We start from the raw sequence: 22,740 nt of genomic DNA, 5'->3' as shown, positions 1-22,740 counted from the left end.
AATTGGTTAAAAATTGAATCTTTGAAAAGAGTATAGGGTGTAATTTTAAAAACCTGAATACACATAGTAACTGAATATACATAATAGATGTAGCAATTATTAAATTGTTGGTTTCTACTATTTGTATGTAAGTGGCTGTTTCTAAGATACCTGAAGTATGGTTATTTTCTTAACTGTTTTCTACTCTAGTAATCTTGTTTACATAATGAGTTTAAACCATGTTGCAAAATGGGAGTTTTGAGTGTGTAGAAAGGGTGTGATCACAGAATCCTTCTTAGGGACCTCAAAATCTCAGAGAAGAGCATTCAGATTCCATAACTGAAGAGTCAAACAAGCTGTTGTGCACCAAGATGAAAATAAACTCCATTTCTGTGACACTTGCTCCCCAAGTGCTTCAAGCAAACACTACAGCTGGCTATATCTAGCTAGCTATCCACCTATCCATCTATATATCTACCTCCCAGCCTGTGTGCAGCCTTCAAGGAAAGGCCATGGCTTTTCGAGTAAAGAGGAGGGTTTAGGCTCAAATGAGCAAGATCCAGGAAGTTGACCTCCCAAGTCAAGTGGAGAACGCATCCCTGGGGACCCACAGGGACAGCCAAGAAGCCTGCAAAGCCAGCCAGGGAGATGGCACGTGGCCAAGAGGCCAAAAACCATCTACCACACTGTTAATCTGAGAGACCGAATTTCAGAGGCCTGATGGGTGAACATCTGTTATCTCTTGAATAGCCAGCACCCCTTCATTCCCCTTCTGACTCTCTACCTCCCCTCTGCACTTGGGAAGCAGACACCCCTCATTCCTAGTTGCCCCCATTTCTTCACCAGCTGAAATAGGTCTCACCCATAGGTTTCTTGTTTGTTGCTCGTCTCTCCCTTTCTGAATACCAGTTCCAGGGGAGCAGGCTCTTTGCCTCACTCACCGCCATATCCAGGGGCTTTGGCCCTGTGCACCAAACGAGATGCTCCCTGAACTGTGACGGGGTGAATAAACCATGGGGAGAGTTGAGGCCCGGTGGCCGGAAAGGAGGCAGCCCCTTGGCTCGAGGCATCTGGAAAGACCCCTGAGAGCCTGAGGATGAACACATAGGAGGAAGGGGGAAGGAGAGCCCCCTAGGTGGAGCAGGTGGCGTGAGCACAGGAGGAGAGGTTGGGAGGGTGGTGTCCTGGACCGGCTGTCGTCTGGGCGGGAAGGGCAGCGAGAAGCGCTAAGGCCAGACGGAGGCCCATGAGAGGCAGGCGGCTGAGAGGCTGTGGGTCACACAGGTCTCCGGACCTGGCCCCTGGGAGGGATCTGAGAGCTCTCGGCAGATGGCAGCGACGAGCCTGGCCTTGCTGAGACTTACCCAATGAATGTGTACTGAGGCGGGGCCTGCTTGGTCCGGCCCATGATCCGGATGTCACAAATGGCCGCTTCGGTTGAATCCCGCGGGATAAATTTAATGCACAGCCTCTTCTTCCTAAAAGCCACTTCCTCTGAAGGAAAGGACCACAAAAAGGTATGAGTCTTCCAGAGGTGCCCACATCTCTATTCTCAACACCATGTCTCCCATCAGGTTCCCTTCCCGGCGGTGGAAATGACCGGTCATCCAAGATGCCCGACAGAAAGGCCGGGGTGCCGCCGCTCCGGCCTGGGGCAGGGTCGCAGCGGACAGTCTCGGTCACCCTGCTCTGCCTTCAGGGCCTGATCCCCGACGCCCACTGCCGGGAAGGGGCCCACGGGGCACACACACCCCTCTGCCAGGAGGAGCCTGGGATAAATCCATGACTGCAACCTGCTCGCTGCTCCAGGCCTCAGACACAAGCACACGGACGCCCCCAGCGTTAACACAGTTCACTACACAGGCCTTCTCTTCTCTTTTTATTACAGAGATTTTCAAGAAGAAGATGAAGTCGCTCAGTCATGTCCGACTCTTTGTGACCCCATGGACTGTAGCCTACCAGGCTCCTCCATCCATAGGATTCTCCAAGCAAGAATACTGGAGTGGGTTGCCATTACATTCCCGCCAATAGAGAGAACAGGAAATAAGCTGAATCCACGTGTTCCTATGAACCCAATTCAATACTGTCAACAATGGAGGAACCCTCTCGTCTCCTCCCCCGCCCTCTTGAGCTCTGCGGAGATTTAAAATGACTCTCCAACACGCTATCATTTCACCCACCAAAATCTTGGAAGGCATCCAGGGCAGGCTAATATATATATATATTTTTAACCATAACCATCTTAATAATAAGATGTTATTATTCTTAACAAACAATGATTCCTTAATATCATCAAATAGTCTGCATTCGGTTATCTCCATTATCGCAAAAATGTCATTTAGTTGTCGGTTTATCTGGACCAAGATCCAAACACTGTCTGTGCGTGGCACTCGGTGGTTATGTCTCTTTTGTTCTGTGGTAACCTCTCCACCTACCCTTCATCTTCAGAGCACTCATAGGATGGAGAACTCGGGTCATCCATTGTATCTCCTGTAACATGGCTGAGTGAAAGCTTTGATTCTACTCAGGTTAGACAGCATAGGCAGGAGCACTCCACGGGTGGTGCACGTACATCTGATGGGTGACGGGATGGATGAAATGTGATGACACTCTCGGTGGGTTTTAATGCCCTCAGCCTGGTGCCCTGGTTATAAAGTCCCTAACACCCTGCTCTGGGTGGTCTTCTCATCCCCTGATGACCGTGCCTAGATCCGTAACTTCATTAAAGGTGTCAAATAGCGATTTTCTAACTCTCATTCCTTCTGCATTTATTAGTTGGAATTTTTCTATATAAAAAAATCTTTCATTCTTCAACTGCTCGGTCTTCCTGAAACATGCTCTAGTACAGGAAAGGACAGACACATCTGTGATTCTTTTCTCTAATTTATAAAGTCTTAGGGTAATGAGTTGGAGAAGGCAATGGCACCCCACTCTAGCACTCTTGCCTGGAAAATCCTATGGATGGCAGAGCCTGGTGGGCTGCAGTCCATGGGGTCGCTAAGAGTCAGACGCGACTGAGCGACTTCCCTTTCACTTTTCACTTTCACGCATAGGAGAAGGAAATGGTGACCCACTCCAGTGTTCTTGCCTGGAGAATCCCAGGGACTGGGGAGCTTGGTGGGCTGCCGTCTATGGGGTCGCACAGAGTTGGACACGACTGAAGCGACTTAGCAGCAGCAGGGTAATGAGTTGCTGCCTAACAACCACAAGGGGTGACCACCCACATGGTTTTGGTTTGTTCATGTGTGGTTTTTAAACCACACATGATGAGTTTCAATCAATTGCAGCCATTCAATACATGGGACAGATCTGGGTTAAAATTCCAGCTCCATCATTTTCCAGGACCCTAATCTTAGGCAAGGGCCTTAACTTCTCTGAGCCTTGGTTTCATCATCTAAAAAGGAGTTAATGAAGCCTGACAGCGTAGGGACATGGGGTGGATGAAACATGATGACACGTATGCTTCACTTAGCCTGGTGCCTGGCACACAGTAAGTGATCAGTAAAGAAGAGTCATGGTCATTCTTATCATAATACTGTTAGGAAGCCTCGAGCACGTAATCTGTGTCAGTGTTTGGCACTGATTTTCAAGGCCTTTCAGTTCTGTTTCAGGAAATAAGTATATTTACATTAGAGAGCAAGACACAAGAGGAAAGTGCTGTGTTGCTGTTAGTCTTGATTTTATCAAGGGAAGAGGAGAATCAGGTGCTGATGTTTTGGGATTACCAGCTGGAAACTCAGAAACTTTGTGAATTCTCTTCCTAGGAGAGGAAACTGAGCGCTTGATCAGACATACTAGCTCTGAGTAATAATATTGGAAATTGAATCTAGACCCCGAACACGGGATCCAACAAGCCAGAAAGGGTTACTGCGGGGAGACTGTCCACAGCAACCCTGCAGCTTTAAAAACTACTAGCCAATAAACTCAGGCCTTTGAAAGTGTGAAGGAGGTGAGACCTTTCCTCAAAGTAAACAAAGATGCAGGTATTTTATGTACTTGCTTTGCCAGCTGCTCTTTGCTCCATTCTTCCATTTACAGCAAACTGGGGGTAAGAGATGGAGCCGCTAATTACACATGCTTAAACAGGCCTGACTTTAAGTAAACATATTATACAGAGTCAATAGAAATGTGTTCAGTCATGCTAATGAACACAGAGAAAGGACACAGCACTTTACTAAAACAAACAGCCTTCCAGTTTTTAAGTGCTATATGGATTGCAACAAAACGTATTTTAAGTTAATTACAGGAGTCTCATCTTGCCGGCTGATTAAAAAAAAAAAAAATCAGGATCTTAAATGCTCTCAAACGTCCCAGAGCTGACCACAGATTGGATGACCCTAAAAGAATAGGTGACTCTACAGTCATATCCCTTGGGGGATATGACACTTGTTGGAGACACCAGGACCCAACCTCACACTGTCCATGTGGGTAGTGACCAACACACCCCAAGTCCCCGGGGCGACTTCCCAGGATCACATAGCTGCACAGTAGCTGGACCAGGACTCAGTCCTGGGCCTCCTCGCTGAATAGATTCAACAAATTGAGAGGAAAATGCAGAACGAGAAATTCGTTGACTCTATTGTAAATCAATATAAAGACATTTTAAGCCACTTAGTTGTCAAAAACAAATGACAGTGCAAATTTTAAAACTAAGAAAAACACGAGAAGTGGGAAATTAATACAAGTCAATTTTATTTCTTAAGCAGACCATTCATATAAGTGTAAGCAAAATGAGCAAGCAAAAACTTGTGAAGATGTTCAGTATTGCTAATAAATAATAAGTAAAAATTAAATAAAATGAGAATAGTAAAGCTAAATTAAAAATATAAAGCCTATGCTGACAGGCCTGTGGAAAAAAGGTATAGGTCGGTATCATCAGGGGCAACATGAACTGGTGTTTCTGGAAGTTAATTTGACAACAGAGGGTAATAAAGCCTAACTTTACTGAGCTCATCCTCTGAGCTGTGTATGGCAGGTACCTTACGTGATTCAAAGATGAATTAAACACAGGTCTTGCCCTTCAAGAAAGAGGTAAGTAGCAAAGACATGAAGAAAACATGTAAATGGCTATAATGTAAGCTAAGAACAACATTATGAGGTGGACAGTGCTGCCCCATTTTACAGATGAGGAAACTGAGGCCCAGGAAGGTGAAGTCATTTGCCCAGGGTCCCTCATTTGTAAGTGGTAGAGCCAGACTCCACATTAGGCGAGACTGACTCCAGAGTCCAAGTTCCTCCCACTGTGCCAAGTGCAGTCTGTGCTAACAGGGAATGACGGGCATTCAGGACCAGAATCGTATGGGCTTTCCACCACTGTCCTTCACATTTGCCTACTTTCCTTCCACCCTTCAACAAACGTGTGCTGTGCCAAGCAGCTGGAGAGCAGTAGAGAGCAGACAGGGCTCCTGACCAGCTGATTACAGTCACCCTCTGGACTAAGCCCCTTGTGGGTACTTTTCCTGGGCTCATCTCTGTATCCCAAAGCCAAGTCTGCAGAGCCTGCAGGAGACAGGCACCCACGGCAGCTGACTGAGGAGAAAAGAGAGCCTGCTTCACACTTGCATCTAGAGATCGGAGCTCACCCTACAAAGACATGGGCTGTGACATTCGGGGTTGAGGGAAAGGGCCTCTCAGGCAGGGAAAACAACAAAGCAGATCCGTCGAGTCAGAAAAGAAAGGAGCACAAATGGACTTCCCTCGCGGTCCAGGGGTTAAAAATCTGCCTCCAACACAGTGGGGCATGGGTTCACTCTCTGGTCTGGGAAGATTCCACAGGTCGCAGAACAACTAAGCCTGTGCACCAGAGCTTGGAACTGCAACTACGGAACCCACGTGCCCCAACCACTGAAGCCCAGGTGCCCCAGAGCCTGCACCCTGCAGCGAGAAGCCACCACAACCAGAGGAGGCCCAGGAGCCACAACAGAGACCCAGCACAGCCATAAAAAGCAAATAGAAGGGAGCTTTTCAAAAAGAACGAACAGAAAGGAAGGTGCACAAGAGGGCACAGTGAGTGGCTTCATCTGGGTCAAGCACAGGTGCCTGAAGATGAGGAAGATGCTTGCAGACGAAGGTCGGCGCAGGCGTAGAGGACCCAGGACCCAGTAACCTCAAGTACTTGTAAACTTGTCACAAGAAAATCATTCAAAATCTATACATATTCAAACTGACCTACAGATTCAACACCATTCCTTATCAAAATCCCAGATAGTTTCTTTGCAGAAATTGACTAATTTTAGAATTGGTGTGGAAGTTTGAGGGACCCAGAACAGCCAAAATAGCTTGAAAAAGGAGAACAAAGGTGGAGGATTCTTGGTTTCAAAACCTGCTACAAAACCCCAGTAATCAAGACTGTGGTTTTGGATAAGGCAATACCTACAGATCATAGCAAAAGAACTCAGAGTCTAGAAACAAACCTTCACATTTACAGTCAACTGATATTCAGCAAGGATACTAAGACAATTCAGTGAGGGAAAGGATAGTCTTTTCAACAAATGATTCTGGAAAAAAGAATAAATCTGTTGTATATCAACTAGAACAAAAAACTTTTTTTTTAAAGAATAAACTTGAACTCCTATCTTGAACAGTTCACAAGCATTAACTCAAAATGGATCAAAAACCTAAGTGAAAGAGACAAAACTATAAAACTCTTAGAAGAAAACATTGGCATAAATCTTGGTGACCTTGGATTTGCAATGGTTTCTTAGGTATGACTTCAAAAGCATGAACAACAAAGAAAAAAGATAGATAAATGGAACTTCATCAAAATAGAAAACTTTTCTGTTTCAAAGGATGGTATCAAGAAAATGAAATGAATGTATGTCAACTATACCTTGATTTCAACAAAGAAAATGAAATGAAAACCCACAGAATGGGAGAAATCTTTTTCTGATCATGTAACTGATAAAGGACTTACATCTAGAATATATGAAAACATTTTTATAACTCAATCATAAAAAGAAAAACCAATTTTAAACAGGCAAAGAATTAGAATAGCCATTTCTCTAGAGAAAATATACAAATGGATAATAAGCATATGAAAAAGTGTTCACCATCACTAGCCACAAGGGAAACACAAACAAAAACCACAAAGAGAGACCCCTGCATCCCCACTAAGATGGTTAGAATTAAAAAGAAAGATAATAACAAGTGTTGGTGAAGATGTGGAGAAACTAGAACTTTTAAACCCTGCTGGTTGGAATGAGAAAGGGTATAGCTCCTTTGAAGAACAGTTTGGCAGTTCCTTAAAAAGTTAAATATAGAGTTATTATATGACCTAGCAACTTCATACCCAGGTGTATACCCAAGAGCAGTGAAAACATACGCCCACACAAAAGCTTGTGCATCCAGTGTTCAGGGCACCATTATTCACAATAACCCAAAATGAAACAACCGAACTACCCATCAACTGAATGGATATACAAAATGCTATATCCATATAATGGAGTATTACTTGGCAATAAAAAAGAATGGAGTATTGACATGCTACAACATGCACCTATCTTGAAAACTTCTACTAAGTGAAGGGAACCAGACACAAAAGACTACAGATGATATGATTTCACTTACATGAAACGTCTAGAATAGGCAAATCTATGCAGCAAGTAGATAAGTGGTTGCCTATGGCTGGTAGAGGGTAGGGAGGTGAGGACTAGGGAGAAAAGGGGAGTGATTACTAGTGGGTATGCAGTTTCTTTGGGGGTAATGAAATTTTCTAAAACTGATTGTGTTGATGGTTGCACAACTCTGTGAATATACTAAAAACCATTGGGCTGCAACTTTAAATGGGTAAATTGTATGGTATGTGAATTATACCTCAATAAAGCTGTTATCCCAAAATTCAAATATATCAATATATAAAATCTATCAGTAAAAGGTGCTTCAACACATGCTTTTTCAGGGCGGCACTGTGGTTAAAAGTGTGGGGAGTCACGCTTCTGTGTGTAATCTAGTTATTTCCCTACTTCTAGATGTGTTGTGGTTGTGGTGGTTGTTCAGTCATCCAGTCGTGTCCAACTCTTTGTGACCCTATGGACTGCAGCACGCCAGGCCTCGCTGTCCCTCACCATCTCCTGAAGTTTGCCCAAGTTCACGTTCATTGCATTGGTGATGCCGTCCAACCATCTCATCCTCTGAAGCCACTTCTCCTTTTGCCCCAGGAGTCTTCTCTAGGACCACAGTTCAAAGGCACCAATTCTTTGGCATTCTGCCTTCTTTACGGTCCAGTTCTCACAACCGTATGTGAGCACAGGAAGACACAGCCTTGACTATATGGACCTTTGTTGGCACAGTAATGTCTCTGCTTTTCAATGCACTGTCTAGGTGTGCCATTGCTTTCCTGCCAAGAAGCAATCGTTTTCGGATTTTATGGCTGCAGTCACCATCCGCAGTGATTCTGGATCCCAAGAAGAGGAAATTTTTTCCACTATTTCCACCTTTCCCCCTTCTATTTGCCATGCAGCAATTGGGCTGGATGTCCACGACCTTAGGGTTGTTTTTTTTTTCTTTTTTTAATATTTAGTCTTAAGCCAACTCTTTCACTCTCCTGCTTCACTCTCATCGAGAGGCTCTTTAGTTCCTCTTCACTTTCTGCCATTACAGTGGAATCATCCACATATCTAAGGTTGTTGATGTTTCTTCTGCCTATCTTGATTCCAGCTTGTAACTCATCCAGCCTGGCATTTCTCATGATGTGCTCAGCGTATAGGTTAAACAAACAGGGTGACAGCAGACAGCTCTGTTGTACTCGTTTCTCGACCTTGAGCTAATCAGTGGTTTCATACAAGTTTCTATCTGTTGCTTCTTGACCTGCATACAGGTTTCTCCAGAGACAGGTAAGATGGTCTGGTATTTCCATCTCTCTAAGAGCTTTCTACAGTTTGTCATGATCCACACAAATCAAAGGCTTTAGTGTAGTTGATGAGACAGAGATAGGTGTTTTTCTGAAATTCTCTTGCTTTCTCTATAATCCAGCGAAGGTTGGCAATTTGATCTCTAGTTCCTCTTCCTTTTCTAAACTCGGCTTGGACATCTGGAAGTTCTTAGTTCACATAATGCTGAAGCCAAGCATGCAAGATTTTAAGCATGACCTTGCTAGCATGGGAGATGAGCGCAATTGTCCAACGGTTAGCACATTTCTTTGGTACTACCCTTCTTGGGAATTGGAATGAGGATTCACCTTTTCCGGTCCTGTGGCCACTGCTGGGTCTTCCAGATTTGCTGACATAATGAATGCAGAACCTTGACGGCATCATCCTTTAGGGATCTGAATCGCCCCACTGGGATTTCATTGCATCTACTAGCTTTATTAACAGCAGTGCTTCTTAAGGCCCACTTGACTTCGCACTCCAGAATGTCTGGCTCTGGGTGACTAACCACTCTGTCGTGGTAATCTGGTTCATTAAGATCTTTCTTATATAGTTCCTCCGTGTATTCTTTCCATTCAGTTCTAGATGTGTAACCTTGGATAAGCTCTTTAATCCTTAAGTTGCTACTGCACCTCATTTTTCTTATATGTGAATTGAGTATGTATTAATAATACCTATCTCCAAATAGGTACCTATCTTCAGGGGTCTTCTGACGATCAAATGCGATCAGGAACATAGAACATTTATGACAGGGGCTACATAGTAAATACATACTAAATACTGACTGCTGTGAAATTATTAGCTAATACATGTTAATAACAAATGACTAGAAGTAGACCAATGTCCAAAAGTGAGGAGAGCATTAAGAAAAGTATGCTACCCATGGAATCCACTTGTTTCATTAAAATAATAGCTATGTGGGGTCTGTGTAGATATGAAAAGTCTGATTTATAAGAAACATTTGCAGGAAAACAGCCCCCCCGCCAAAAAAAAAGTAGGTCTAAAATGGGGAAAACAAAGTATATGTGACAAAAAGTGAGATGCAAAGTTTCATAATGGATCATGTGTCATAAAGGAAGGATTCTCTGGACTTCTTTCTTATTTGCCATACTACTCTTGTGGATATATACACTGCTGCTGCTGGTCCTAAGTAATATAAAATAAAGCAAGCTAGTCGCCTTACATCAAACTGAGGAGGGTCAACCCCCCAGAGGTTTCCAGCACTGTTTAGGAACGGATGCCACAATAAGAACCTCAAACTGCCACGCAATCCTGAAGAAGCTTCCAACGTGTCAGCCACTCCTGCTCCGTGTGGCTCAGGGTCTTCCCTCAATTTCAGATCTTGAGGACTCTAACTCGCAGTCTTTCTGGTTCTGACTTTTCCTGTACGCTCCAAGAACCAAAAGTGGGGGTATAAGGGCACTTGTATTCCCTGAGCGTCTTTTGTTTTTTTCCTTTTGCTTCTGGGTCTTGTGTGAAGCCTGGCTTCAGCATCGCTAGAGGATGGGCTAAGGACAAACTACAACCGGTTTCCCGAGTAAACTGATTCAGCGGGGAGCCCCATTCTCAGAGAAAAGGGTGAGTTCTGCTCACTCCCATGCCCCTACCCAGAACACGCCAAAGGAGAGCCGAGTCAGACACGTGTCAGAAGCAGCAGGGTTTATTTGTGGGCACGCAGTGAGGCCGCCTAAAATGTTTCTGAAGCAAACCGCACATCAAAGTTTCTACACATACACCTGGAGGAAGAAAACTCTCACTGTGGTGAGTAGAGCCAGAGGGTGACTCACGTGTGTCCACCGTCTCCTGAATCGGGATGAAGCCGACGGGCAGAGTGTCCTTGATGTCGATGAGCTTCATGTCCACTAACACGTTCCCTAAATGGCTCTTGGGAAGAAAGGAAAGAGACACAGACGATTAATCTGAACACGCCTGTGGTGGGTCTGCCATTCTGGCTTCAAAACGCGTATTTAACACAATGACTCATGCAGCTTTACGACAGCAGGTTAATTAGAGTAGGTGCCAGTTAATGATCCCCAGCGGCTACACGGGGACTCTGGTGGCCCCCAGAAAAGGATTTCATCTGCAGAATCTCAAGGCCACTCACTTAGACGTGGCCTTGGTTAGCAGAACGAGTGGCCCAGGCGATGCCCGAGAGGTAACTGAGCAGAGGGCAGCTGTGCAGCCATGTCCTGGGGCCACGTGGCCCCTTAGCCCCGAGCATCAGATCTCGGGACAGCAGGTTTAGAAGAGCACATTCCCGGGGTGGCTGTTGCAGCGGGAGGCGGGGGAGCTGCATCTCTAACAGAGAATCAACCACCCTCCCCAGTGGTTGCTGGTCTCTGCATACTGACACGCATCTCGGTGGCTAGGTATGTTCTGTAAAACCCCACGAATCATAAACTCACACAGAGTGGGAAAGTGCTGCTGCCTAATATTACACAGCTTCTAGAATGGCATGCACAGGGGCCTCTTTAAGCCTCTACTTAGTGGCGGTGCACGGGGCCCACAGTGCACAGTTTTCCGTAACCGAAGCAAAAATATCTTCGAAGACGGCACGCTGTCCTATAATTGCGAGAGAGAATTCTCTGCAAATGCCCTGGCACTTGCAGCCCACATTTCAAGCTGGAAACGAGCTCTAAAGAGATCTACCCTACAACTTAAACAAAGTGGGGCCACCTCGGAGGTTTCATTAACATCTTCAGAGTCATTTACCAAACTTAGCTCCCCCTCTCTCTAGAGCCAGTTAGAAGAAGAATGATGCCTTCCCATCCCAAATCTCTCCTGTTAGGATGCTAACAATGCACTTGGCATGCCCATCTTCCAGAAATGCCCAAGCCCCCGTAAGCACATGTGCAGTTTACTTGTTCTGCGTTCCCAGATGACCCCACCACCTTGCCCTGCACAGCAGTTCCTCCGGAGTCAAGCCTGGCCTGCTCAGAGAAGGGTGTGGCCCTCAGTCTCTGTGGCCCCACCCGTCCTGTCCAGTGCCAATACCATCACTGAAGACTAAGAAGGCAACTCCTATCATCTATACTCCATGCTTTGTTTTCTCTTGGCATGCTCAACTTTCCTTCATATCAGTTTCTAATGGCATGTTTGTGAGGTTTTTATGTAGTATCTGCTTCCCCACCAGGGTTTAAGAACCACGAGGACCAAAACCATCTCTGCTACTACTATATATCCAAGCCTAGCATAGATCTTGCCAAACAGTAGGTACTCGATAATTACTGCTGAATAAATTACTATTTTGGGGTACATTTTCAACCAGACGGGCTACTCAGAATCCGAAATCAAAATGGACTTGCTCGGACGACAAATCTAAATAATGCCAACAAAAATATTAAAAGTATATTTAGTAAGTGCGTTATAAACCAGAAGTACACAAATGAAATGCATTCCTGAAATTTAGCCATGAAGGTCAAAGTGCCGAGCGTAAACTTTGGCCAGTGTTTTCTCGGCACTGTGGTCAGAAAGCCGTCTCTCTCAAAAGCTGGTGTTAGCGGAGGATTTAAAATGATTACATTTCAGGTAGCTGGGTCTCGGGAAAACAACGCACAGGCCAGCACAGCAAGTGGAGAGCGGAACCCTAACGCGGAATAAATCTCTGACCGTGGAGGAAGGGTTTGAACCATTACCCCAACCCGCAAACATCAGCTGCTTTCAGAATCGCCTGATCTAATCTATCATTTTTTTTTTTTTCCCATGGCAGTGGCTTTTCCATGTCATCACTGCCTTCTGCATTGAGAAATTAACAGCTGGATATGTTTCCCTGCCCTATAGATGGATGGGCGTTCATCAATATCCTTCTCCAACGTCTTCTATCTGACAAGTTGGGTTTTAACAGAAGTCAACTGCAAACCACTTAGCGACCTCACCCTCCACACTCTACGAACGTCCCTGATCATAAAGCCAGAATGTCGGTGGTGCAGCCATTAAAAGAGGCATGAAGACCCCCCGCTCCGGTGCACACGGAACAGGAGGTTGCACCGTCAGAGCTTCCTGCAGCCCAAGTGAGGTCCCTCGGAGCCCTGGGCTGCTGCTGCACCGGGTTTAATACAGTAGGTCTGCGACACCATTAATTTTGCCTGTTCCTCTCCCCTCCCCCATCCTGTGCTCTCTTTCATTTCCTCCTCATAAATATGAAGAACGTATTCCCAATCCTTGTTGAGCAAATGATTCATGCCAAAAGCCCAATATGCACTGACTCAGGGTATTTATATTGTCTCTGGTAGCCAGTATTTGCTAGTATACTGTAATTATTTTTGACAACCTTGCATTTAAGGTAGCCACAGATAACCAACTTAATATTCAAATGTTCATAAATCCTTCTGTTTAATATCCTCCCTACCTAATCTATGTACATTATTATTACAGGTAATGCAGAAAGTACAGGGCATGAAAAGTGCAATTAATCTCGATCCTTCCCCAGGAAGCAATGTCACTCCAAAGCCAGGTTTCTGTGTTAACAGCATTATTGGGGGAAAGGAATTCAGGTTCCAGAGGAGTCTCCCCAAACTCCTACACAGGGAGTCTCAAGTCACCTAATTAAGAATCTGTCCAGTCTTGAGATTCTACATCCCTCCTTTGCAGTTGTAAAAAATTATGCCATGCAAAGTCTTGGCTCTGACAGCGGGGCTGGGACAGACCGGCTGTAACAGATGAAAATATGGCTCATTCTTGCTCTACTCCTGGGCTGGCAAGGGGGCCCCTGCCGCCCCTTTGAACTGCCTTCCCTCTGTGTCTCACTACAGGACCCATTCATTCTTTTTCTGAAAGTAAAATGCTCCTAATTTCCTTACTGCCTCAAAAGCGGGGCAGAGGATTCTCCCACTGCCCTTGTCCTTGTCTTACACCCTCTCCCACACACACTTCACCATGCCTGCCTGGCCCTCATACAGTAAGAGATACGAAGTAGGCACTCAACACACATCTCCTGAATGTTCGACAAATGATTAGATCGACGTATTTTCTACCATCCACTTACCCATGACACTAAAATTAACAAGCCCCAGTGACTTCTCTCTGTCATTTTTTAACTTGTTAGTGTCCCTACTCCAAGGGATCAGGGGCTCTTCTGGCCGAGAGTACCGACACCCTATTTATAGCCTTCAAGGAAATGCAACAAAAACAGAAACCAAAAACAGCCAATGAGATCGTCTGTCCTCTGCAGCTGCGGGCTCCTCTTCAGCAGGAGGGCCCGAGGCTGAGTGGAGGTCAGGAGCGAACGTGTGAAACCACTGGGCAGAGCAACGGTGTGGACACGAGCTGCTCAAGCCTGGGGAGGTGGTCCCGCAGCCCTGCGCAGTGAACATGCCGACTTCCTGCAGAGAGGGGTAGCCAGTGGCAGAACAGAGGTGACAACAGCTAAGAATATGGATGGTTTCAAAGAGGGTATAGGTAACCTCCAGGGACAAAGGCGACGAGACAGCGCCATAGGTGTTTATGGACGCAGGATGGAGGGATGGAGCCAGGGGCACTGCCCGAACGTCACAGGCCTGACGTCTGGAAAGGTAACCGGGCCTTCAGACCTGCCCCTGGGGTCTCCTCACCGCACTGTAACCCGACCTCAGACCTGCCCCTGGGGTCTCCTCGCTGCACTGTGACCTGAAGGTCCTGCTCAGATCCACCGCGGACCCAGCTGCCAGGAACTTCCCTCCTCCATCAGGAGCTCTGTCCTTTACAGCAAGCATTTATTACTCTCATCATGAGTGGGAAAAGATGAGAGCAACGAGTCCTCCCTGAGTATGTTAGAAATCATTTTCCTAACAAACACTTATCAACAAATGTGAACAGCTGCTGGACAAGAGTGTGGACCACAGATCCATGTGACAAACCACAGCCAAAAAATGCTGCAGGGACGCACGAGGACTGTGACAGGACCATGGGTCTGTGGGCTTGTGACGGAGAGAAAGATGGTGACCTTTCCCTTCCAGGCTTCTGAATAGGGATGCTTGAACCTGAGTTTTTTTTAAATCACTTATGAACATATTTTATTGTTGCCATAAGATTTATAAAAATAATAAGAATATTTCCCATCTGATTTTTTTTTGCATTTAGGCCCAAAATAAAACGGCACCCCTAAAAATGAAAATCTGACTGCTCCCTATTAGGGTTAGGGAAGACAGGTGTCCTTAGACAAGCACATAAACTCCCTGATCTCAGGAGCTATTACTTTAAGAGTCTGAGGATGGAGGCAGCATATTTGCAGAGTGCCCAGGACAGGCCTCACATGGAAAGGATACTCACAAGAGCCACTTCTCTTTGTTCTAAACCACCTATTTGAACATCTTTAGTAGGTGCCTTTAAAATTTCCTTATTTATGGGCTTAAGTATTAAAAACAACACAGTAAAAGTAATCTGCATGTGAGGTGGATACCTACCTGCCAAAACAATGAAATGTCACATGGCAGAGAGACCTGGGGAGAAAGTCAACACAGCCACGTCTTGGGGAGGGGTGACCGTGGGGCATCTTCTGGCTATGTTCCCCTCTGTTGGTCAGCTTTAAAGCCAGCTCCCCTGGAAGATGCTCACATCATACTACCCTGCAATTTGTTACTCAGATGAAAGGCAGACAGGATGAGAGCTGTGAGAGAAATCTTTTCTGTGTTTCCTTTGGAAAACGAGTTTTAATGGAATTCACTACACACTTGGGTCTGTGGTTAATAATACTGTTAATAAATGAAACCCAGCGGTGGTTGCTGATCCTACCCTGTTTACTTAAAACCACCGATAAATTAACACAGCGATGAAAATAAACCACCACCAAAAAAGTGAGGAGAATTTCAAACACGAATGGAAATGACTTGTGCTCTCTTAGCAGACGGAAAGCCACTACTAGACTTACATTTTCTTTGGAAAAGGATCTCGTGAAGCACAGGTATCGGGTAACCTTGGATTTAAATAAGCCGTCTTTCCAGAGGTCAGCGTCCACACCATCTGCTGTCTGAGCGACCTGCACCAGAGAGACGGGGAAGAGGACACAGGTGAGGCAGGGGGCTGTGGAGGGCGGGCGTGAGGAGCTTCCGTACCTGCGCCAATTAACTCCGGCCCGGACTCGCGCGGCATCTCATTAGTCCACTTCACCAGGCCCTGGGAAGAGATTTTTCCAAGTGGGGCCAAGGGAGAGTGTGAAAAATACAACTTCTAAAAATACTGTCCCTGGGGAAGTCATTGATTAAAGACACCCTGACAAAAGTGCTTCTAATGAGAAAAGCGGAACTTCTGTTTGTCATGGACCAAGAAGGGACCGGAGAAGTCAGCACATTAAGCTGCTCACTGCCAGTCACTCCGGGGACAGTACAGGGTGCAGAGGGCAGAATGGGGCATGCAATGCCACCAGAGAGGGGCCTGCCTGCCAGGCGCCTGGCGTGGCTTCCTGCTCCGGGGCTGACTGGGCTGGCCAGGGGCTGCTATCACTGGGCATGGGGGGGCGGGCAGGGCGTCAGAGAGGTTCGCCCTGCCCCACTTCTTTTCAGCACAAGTTCTGTGAGTGGAATTCAAGGTTGAAAACCAGCATGATAGGAAAATAAAAAAAAGACTCAGCTGCCAGTTTCTAGTCTCACTGAGGAGCCATATTCTCGTATATGGCTGTAGAAATTTCCCTCTAAGGGCTTCCCTGGGGGCTCAGATGGTAAAGAATCTGCCTGCAATGCGAGAGACCTGGGTTCGATCCCTGGGTTGGGAAGTTCTCTGGAAAAGGGAAAGGCAACCCACTCCCACATTCTCACCTGGAGAACTCCCTAGACATAGGAGCCTGGCACAAAGAGGTGAACATGACTGAGAGACTAACACTTTTCACTTTTAGTTTCAAGAAGCGTTCAAGGATGAAGCCAGCCTTGATGTGAGTCTTATAGGGCCTAGGCCCTGGGCCGTGGGACTAAGGCCATCAGTGGGAAGAGCTCACAAGGAGACGGGAGAGGAGAAGAAGGCTGGCTGGGACACGTTCTCCCCATTCTCTCCACGATGCTCGTTAAGGAACGATCAGGCTTGGTGCTGCTTCTTCCCTCAGCACCTAACAGGCCAGAGGAATCCGCATCCTGGCTGCACCCCAAGGGGACTCTGGGAAGACCTGGGAGCAGCACCCCTTTGGGGAGCAGCGCCCTCTGCAGCCGGCCCCCTGCAGTGCACTCTGGGGTCTCCCTGCTCCTCTTTCTGAGGCTTAGACTGTGGGAGGCATGTGTTCCCAGTTGGGTCCAATTCTTTGTGACCGCATGGACTGTAGCCAGCCAGGCTCCTCTGTCCATGGAATCTTCCAGGCAAGAATACTGGGGTGGGTTGCCATTTCCTTCTCCAGGGAATTGTTCCAACCCAGGGACTGAACCCACATCTCTTGCGTCTCCTGCATCGGCAGACAGATTCCTTTCCAGCTGAGCCAGCGGGGAAGACTATGGGAAGCCTTCTTTGATCTGACAAGCTCCGGGCTGTCCTCACAAACTGCTGAAAACGCCTCTGTTCTTTACACAAAACTGCCCTGATTCTGCCCCGTCCCGTGTGCACACAGCACAGCAGGCCCACATGGCTCGGACTGTCATGTGTGAAGCCTGGAGTGTGGGGGCCGACTCCACCAGGAGGGTCCCATAGCTCCCACGGCCACGTTCTCCGAGGGAGCCCCTGAAAAGACCAAAGGCCAACTGGCAAAAGAAAAGTACTTGCTTTCACAGCGAACAATTGTTAAGTTCATAAATGCCATGAAGGGAAAAGAAGGGTCCTTATGCTGAATATGCAAAGATGTTTGACCTGAAATCCGAAGGAGGAATGGTATGGCGACAATCTCAGGGACAGTCTGGTTCAAGCACGTCACTCCCACAGAAAGAAACACGGCCGAACAGACCAGGCCTTGTCCGCACTTGCCCCCATAATGGTCATACATAAAGTTCCTCAGAAAACCTGAGACTTGAGGCCGTGGCCCCAACTTCTACTACCAAGGATCCCTTATGCTTTGTTTTCTCCCACAGGTTCCATGTTTGAAAGATTTTTGTTTCCCAAACTGTACTTGTATTTCCTCAGCTCAAAGATGTAGCCATTTGAGAATCACCTGTGGATTTAAAGAATGCTCCTTTAGGAAAAAAAGAAACATCATGTCAAATTGCACAACGTATTTCTCAGATGCATTGCAATTTTGGAACCATTAAAATGTCATGAGATGCCACAGGAACAAAGAAAGATGGGAACCTATGTAGTTTCTCTATAATACATGTATTATTTTTGATAAATTAAAAAAAAACAGAGTCTGCAGAACACACAAAGGCTGTGGTACCTCAAAAGAGAGACAGCTGCGTCCAGCCTTCCACGGAAAAGTCTGGGGGTTCAGGAGGGTTTTCCTGGCTACAGTGGGGTGGTGTGCCCCCTCATTCAAGGCCATCGTCTCCAGGGTTTGAAAATGAGGATTCCCTCCTCTCGCCCCACTGCTAGAATCTTCCCTTTTCTGAATGAGAAGACACCCTGGTACGATGAAGAGGCCAGTGCAGGAATGCAAAGAGGGGAGAGGAAAGCAGGAGCAGGCCTGCTCCCTCCTCAGAGGCCGCCTTCTCTCCCTCTGTCCCTGCAGTTAACAGGCCTCCAACCTGCTCTGGAGACCCACTCAACAAGGTCCACCATGGCCCAGCTCTGCCCTGAGCCACAACTCATGTGTGGTGAAGTGAAAACGTGTAACGCCCTCCAACCCCAAGGGGAGTGAGCAGGGAGGTGAGAGTGAGAGAGAGGAGGAGGGAGAGAAGCGTGTGTGGGGGTGTGCATGCACACATGCGTGTGCATTGGCGGGTGTGGGTGTGCAGAGCACAGAGATGCCTGCAGCCAGGGGTCCACAGTCTGGGATGGGTCCACCTCCAAGGCTGCTTGGGGTGTGGGGAGCCCAGATCTGGCTCAGCAGCAGGACTAGGGAAGTGGCCCTGGAGGAACAAGGCTGGGCCTTCACAGCTTGCCTTCCCTGGAGCACGAGAAGTACCCAGGCAGGTAAAGGTGCTTCCCAACCTAAACTCTCCCCAAGGCAAGCTAGACTAGCTACGAGGTAAGTTGGAGAAGGAAATGGCAACCCACTCCAGTGTTTTTGCCTTGAGAACCCCATGGACAGAGGAGCCTGGCAGGCTACAGTCCATGGGGTCACAAGGAGTCGGACACGACTGAAGTGACTGAGCATACGAGGCAAGTATGTGGTCAGTAGCTACAGGGGTGCCCCGCAGAAGTTCACCTCTAAACTCTGTCCCTGTGAACTCAGTCTTGAGTCCCAGGATGGGAAGGGAGGGACAGGGAGGCAGGCTGGGGGTGGAGGAAGAGGACTCCAGGTACGGCAGACCCCAACCTGACACTCCAGACTTAAGCAAGCCCCCACCCCTGAGGGCACTGTAGGGGCAGAGGGGATAACGCACGAGAACTGCCTCAGTGCTCACCTGGGACCCCATGAAGCCAGTGCCAACAGACAGGTCTACGCGAACATGATGACCCCATGAAGCCAGCGCCCACAGACAGGTCCATGTAAACGTGACGACCCCATGAAGCCAGCGCCAACAGACAGGTCCATGCAAACGTGACGACCCCATGAAGCCAGTGCCAACAGACAGGTCTACGCAAACATGATGACCCCATGAAGCCAGCACCAACAGACAGGTCTACACAAACGTGACGACCCCATGAAGCCAGCGCCCACAGACAGGTCCATGTAAACGTGACGACCCCACGAAGCCAGCGCCAACAGACAGGTCTACACAAACGTGACGACCCCATGAAGCCAGTGCCAACAGACAGGTCCATGTAAATGTGACAACGACCCCATGAAGTCAGCGCCAACAGACAGGTCTACGAAAACATAACGACCCCATGAAGCCAGCGCCAACAGACAGGTCTACACAAACATGACGACCCCATGAAGCCAGTGCCAACAGACAGGTCGACACAAACATGATGACCCCATGAAGCCAGCGCCAACAGACAGGTCTATGTAAACGTGACAACGACCCCATGAAGCCAGCGCCAACAGACAGGTCCATGCAAACGTGACGACCCCATGAAGCCAGCGCCCACAGACAGGTCTACGCAAACATGACGACCCCATGAAGCCAGCGCCAACAGACAGGTCTATGTAAACGTGACAACGACCCCATGAAGCCAGCGCCAACAGACAGGTCCATGCAAACGTGACGACCCCGTGAAGCCAGCGCCCACAGACAGGTCCTTGCAAACGTGACGACCCCATGAAGCCAGCGCCTCAGACAGGTCTACGCAAACATGACGACCCCATGAAGCCAGTGCCCACAGACAGGTCCTTGCAAACGTGACGACCCCATGAAGCCAGCGCCTCAGACAGGTCTATGCAAACATGACGACCCCGTGAAGCCAGCGCCCACAGACAGGTCCTTGCAAACGTGATGACCCCATGAAGCCAGCGCCTCAGACAGGTCTACGCAAACATGACGACCCCATGAAGCCAGCGCCAACAGACAGGTCTACGCAAACGTGACAACAACCCCATGAAGTCAGCGCCAACAGACAGGTCTACGCAAACGTGACAACAACCCCACGAAGCCAGCACCAACAGACAGGTCCACACTACATCAGGATTCGAAAAGCCCTGCATTGTCACATGGGGGCTCAGCTCCAACCTCTGGTCCTTGGGGTTCCTTCCCCATCTCTGGGACTAGTCCTAGTCTTCAACACAGATTATATACTTGTGTGATTAACCTTTATTGGCTCTACTGCCCCGCCACTGACAAAAGCTTTGCCAAGCCGAGGACAATGTCCGATGGCTGTTTATCCCCTGTACTCAGCGTCCTGCCTGATACACACGGGCTCAACCGCAACTGGCTGAAGGAGTGAACAGACAAATCAGCCCATAGATCTGCAGCAAACTGTGAAAAACTAAGAAACCCCGCTAGATGCTGGAGTAAGGTAATACAAATTTTAAAAATGAAATTCCAGGACTTAATCCCTGTGTCCCCTTCAAAATCACCACTCACAGGCCAAACCCCCATTTCAACAGCGAGGCCACTAATTCCTTCAGTTTTATCTGTACCCTGTCTTGTTCCCAAAATGACTAGAGGATGCCCAACACTGTGGCCGGCTGCAGTGCCCTGGGTGTCTGTCATAGGGGCTCACACGCGCATGCACACACACACACACATCTCTTACACACTCACATGCTCAGACCCTCCCTCTCCTTCTCCCATCTTCCCAGTATAGGAGCTGCCTCTGCAGAAGAAGAGGTGGGCAGTGACAGGACACTTGGGTTTACTGCTCTTCCCCACCAATATTCTTCTAAAATGACAATCTAGTGGAGACAGCAGGGAGCCACTAAAATAAGAGCAAGAGAGGAGTACAGCACGAGGCAGATGCCATCGGACGTGTGGAGACGTGGGAGGTGGAAGGTCCAGGGTGTAGCAGAGCAGTGGGGATGGACATCCCAGGGCCCCAGACACCACTGGGATGAGGGTGGAGGGCCTGGAGATGGGTGTGATGCGAGTTTAGAACTGGAGACAGGCAGAACAAAGACGTTAAGATTCCTAGAGCCCCACTCTGCTTCAGAAGTATTTTCTGCAGAAATGGCATCAGCAGGGCTCAGGACTCCAGGACACCAGCTTGGTGGGGAAGGAGGTAAAGGAGGAACTAAAACTCCAGAGTCAGAGCAGAGGGTAATGACTACGCACACTGAGCTGAACAGTGACTGAAAGGTGGGCCCTCCCTGTCCCTTCCAGGCCCACCCTCCTTCCTGCTTCTGGCACCTTGGGAGCCAGGTGTACCCCCTAAATGCTGCAATTGAAGGATGCGTCTCTGGAGAAATTAAAGAGTGCCAGAGAGAAGACCAGCACCCACCGGCTCTGAGGTCTCTGGTTACAGTTACAAGAGCCAGCTCCTGGTGCACCGGCCGCTGTGCCGCCCACCAGTCATCAGGCCCCACCCCTACCACAGGGCTCTGACCCCAGGAGCTAGGGCCTGGCTCTTAACTGACAACAAAGAATTACCAGGCACTGGGGGGAGTCTCAAATATGACAACAGGCTCCAAATTATTAGAAGAAAGGGAACCTGAAAATAGCAGAAAACAGAAGGAAACAACAAAAGCTAAAGAATTAACAACCAAACCTGAAATGAACAATCTTCAGAGGGATAAGTGAAGATACTGCAGTCACCAAGCAAGAACTGGGTTTCCCTGGTGGCTCAGACAGGAAAGAATCTGCCTGCAATGCTGGAGACCCAGGTTCGACCCCTGAGTCAGGAAGGTCCCCTGGAGAAGGGAATGGCTCACCCACTCCAGTATTCTTGCCTGGAGAATTTCATGGACAGTCCATGCGGCCACAAAGAGTTAGACACAGCTGATTGACTAACACTTTCATTTTATTTTAAACGAGAATAGAATATTGTGGAGAACATTTTAAAAGGAACAATTTAAGACAACACAAGGAGTTTAGACATAAAAACTTACAGCTAAAATTAAACATTAAAAAAATATATATATATTGGAGGAGAAAATTGAGGAAATCTCCCAGAAGATAAAATACAAAGGTGAAGAGAGAAACTAGAGATGGGGGAAAAAAAACCTGAGAACTGAAGAATCAATAATAGTATCCAACAATGAAATTTCCAGAAAGGGAAATAAAAAACAGAAGAAAAGGCGAGCCTCCACAGTAAGAGGAGGGATGAAAAAAATGCCCTTAAAACCCATCGATTTCGGGATGAAAAAAACGCCCTTAAAACTTCCAGAGAGAAGTAACAGGCCACGTACAGAGGAACAGAATCAGAATGCACCCGACTTCTTATCAGCAACACTGAAAACTAAGGCGCGAACAGCCTCTTCAAAATTCCAAAGATTTCTGGAATTCTCCACCTCAACCAGGGTCAAGTAAGCATGAAGGTAGGAGAAGATCTTAGCAGACGTTCAAGGACTTACGAAGTTCATCCCGCTGCCTTCTCT

At 47.5% G+C, this 22,740-nt stretch overlaps 1 protein-coding gene across 2 annotated transcripts in view; it reads right to left on the bottom strand.

Moving 5' to 3' along the window:
* The window catches only part of MVB12B (multivesicular body subunit 12B), a 200,200-nt gene that overhangs the window by 114,358 nt on the left and 63,102 nt on the right, over positions 1 to 22,740 (bottom strand). For both annotated transcript variants that reach the window (XM_052648784.1, XM_052648785.1), the window contains exons 3-5: positions 15,688 to 15,795; positions 10,631 to 10,727; positions 1,344 to 1,473 (exon numbers count right to left, since the gene is read on the bottom strand). In XM_052648784.1, coding sequence (XP_052504744.1) covers positions 1,344 to 1,473; positions 10,631 to 10,727; positions 15,688 to 15,795 — 335 coding nt within the window. The remainder of the gene's footprint in view (positions 1 to 1,343; positions 1,474 to 10,630; positions 10,728 to 15,687; positions 15,796 to 22,740) is intronic.

This window comes from Budorcas taxicolor, chromosome 11 (assembly GCF_023091745.1).
Source record: "Budorcas taxicolor isolate Tak-1 chromosome 11, Takin1.1, whole genome shotgun sequence".
NCBI classification, from domain to species: Eukaryota; Metazoa; Chordata; class Mammalia; order Artiodactyla; family Bovidae; genus Budorcas; species Budorcas taxicolor.
This window is presented reverse-complemented; position numbering and strand designations above follow the sequence as displayed.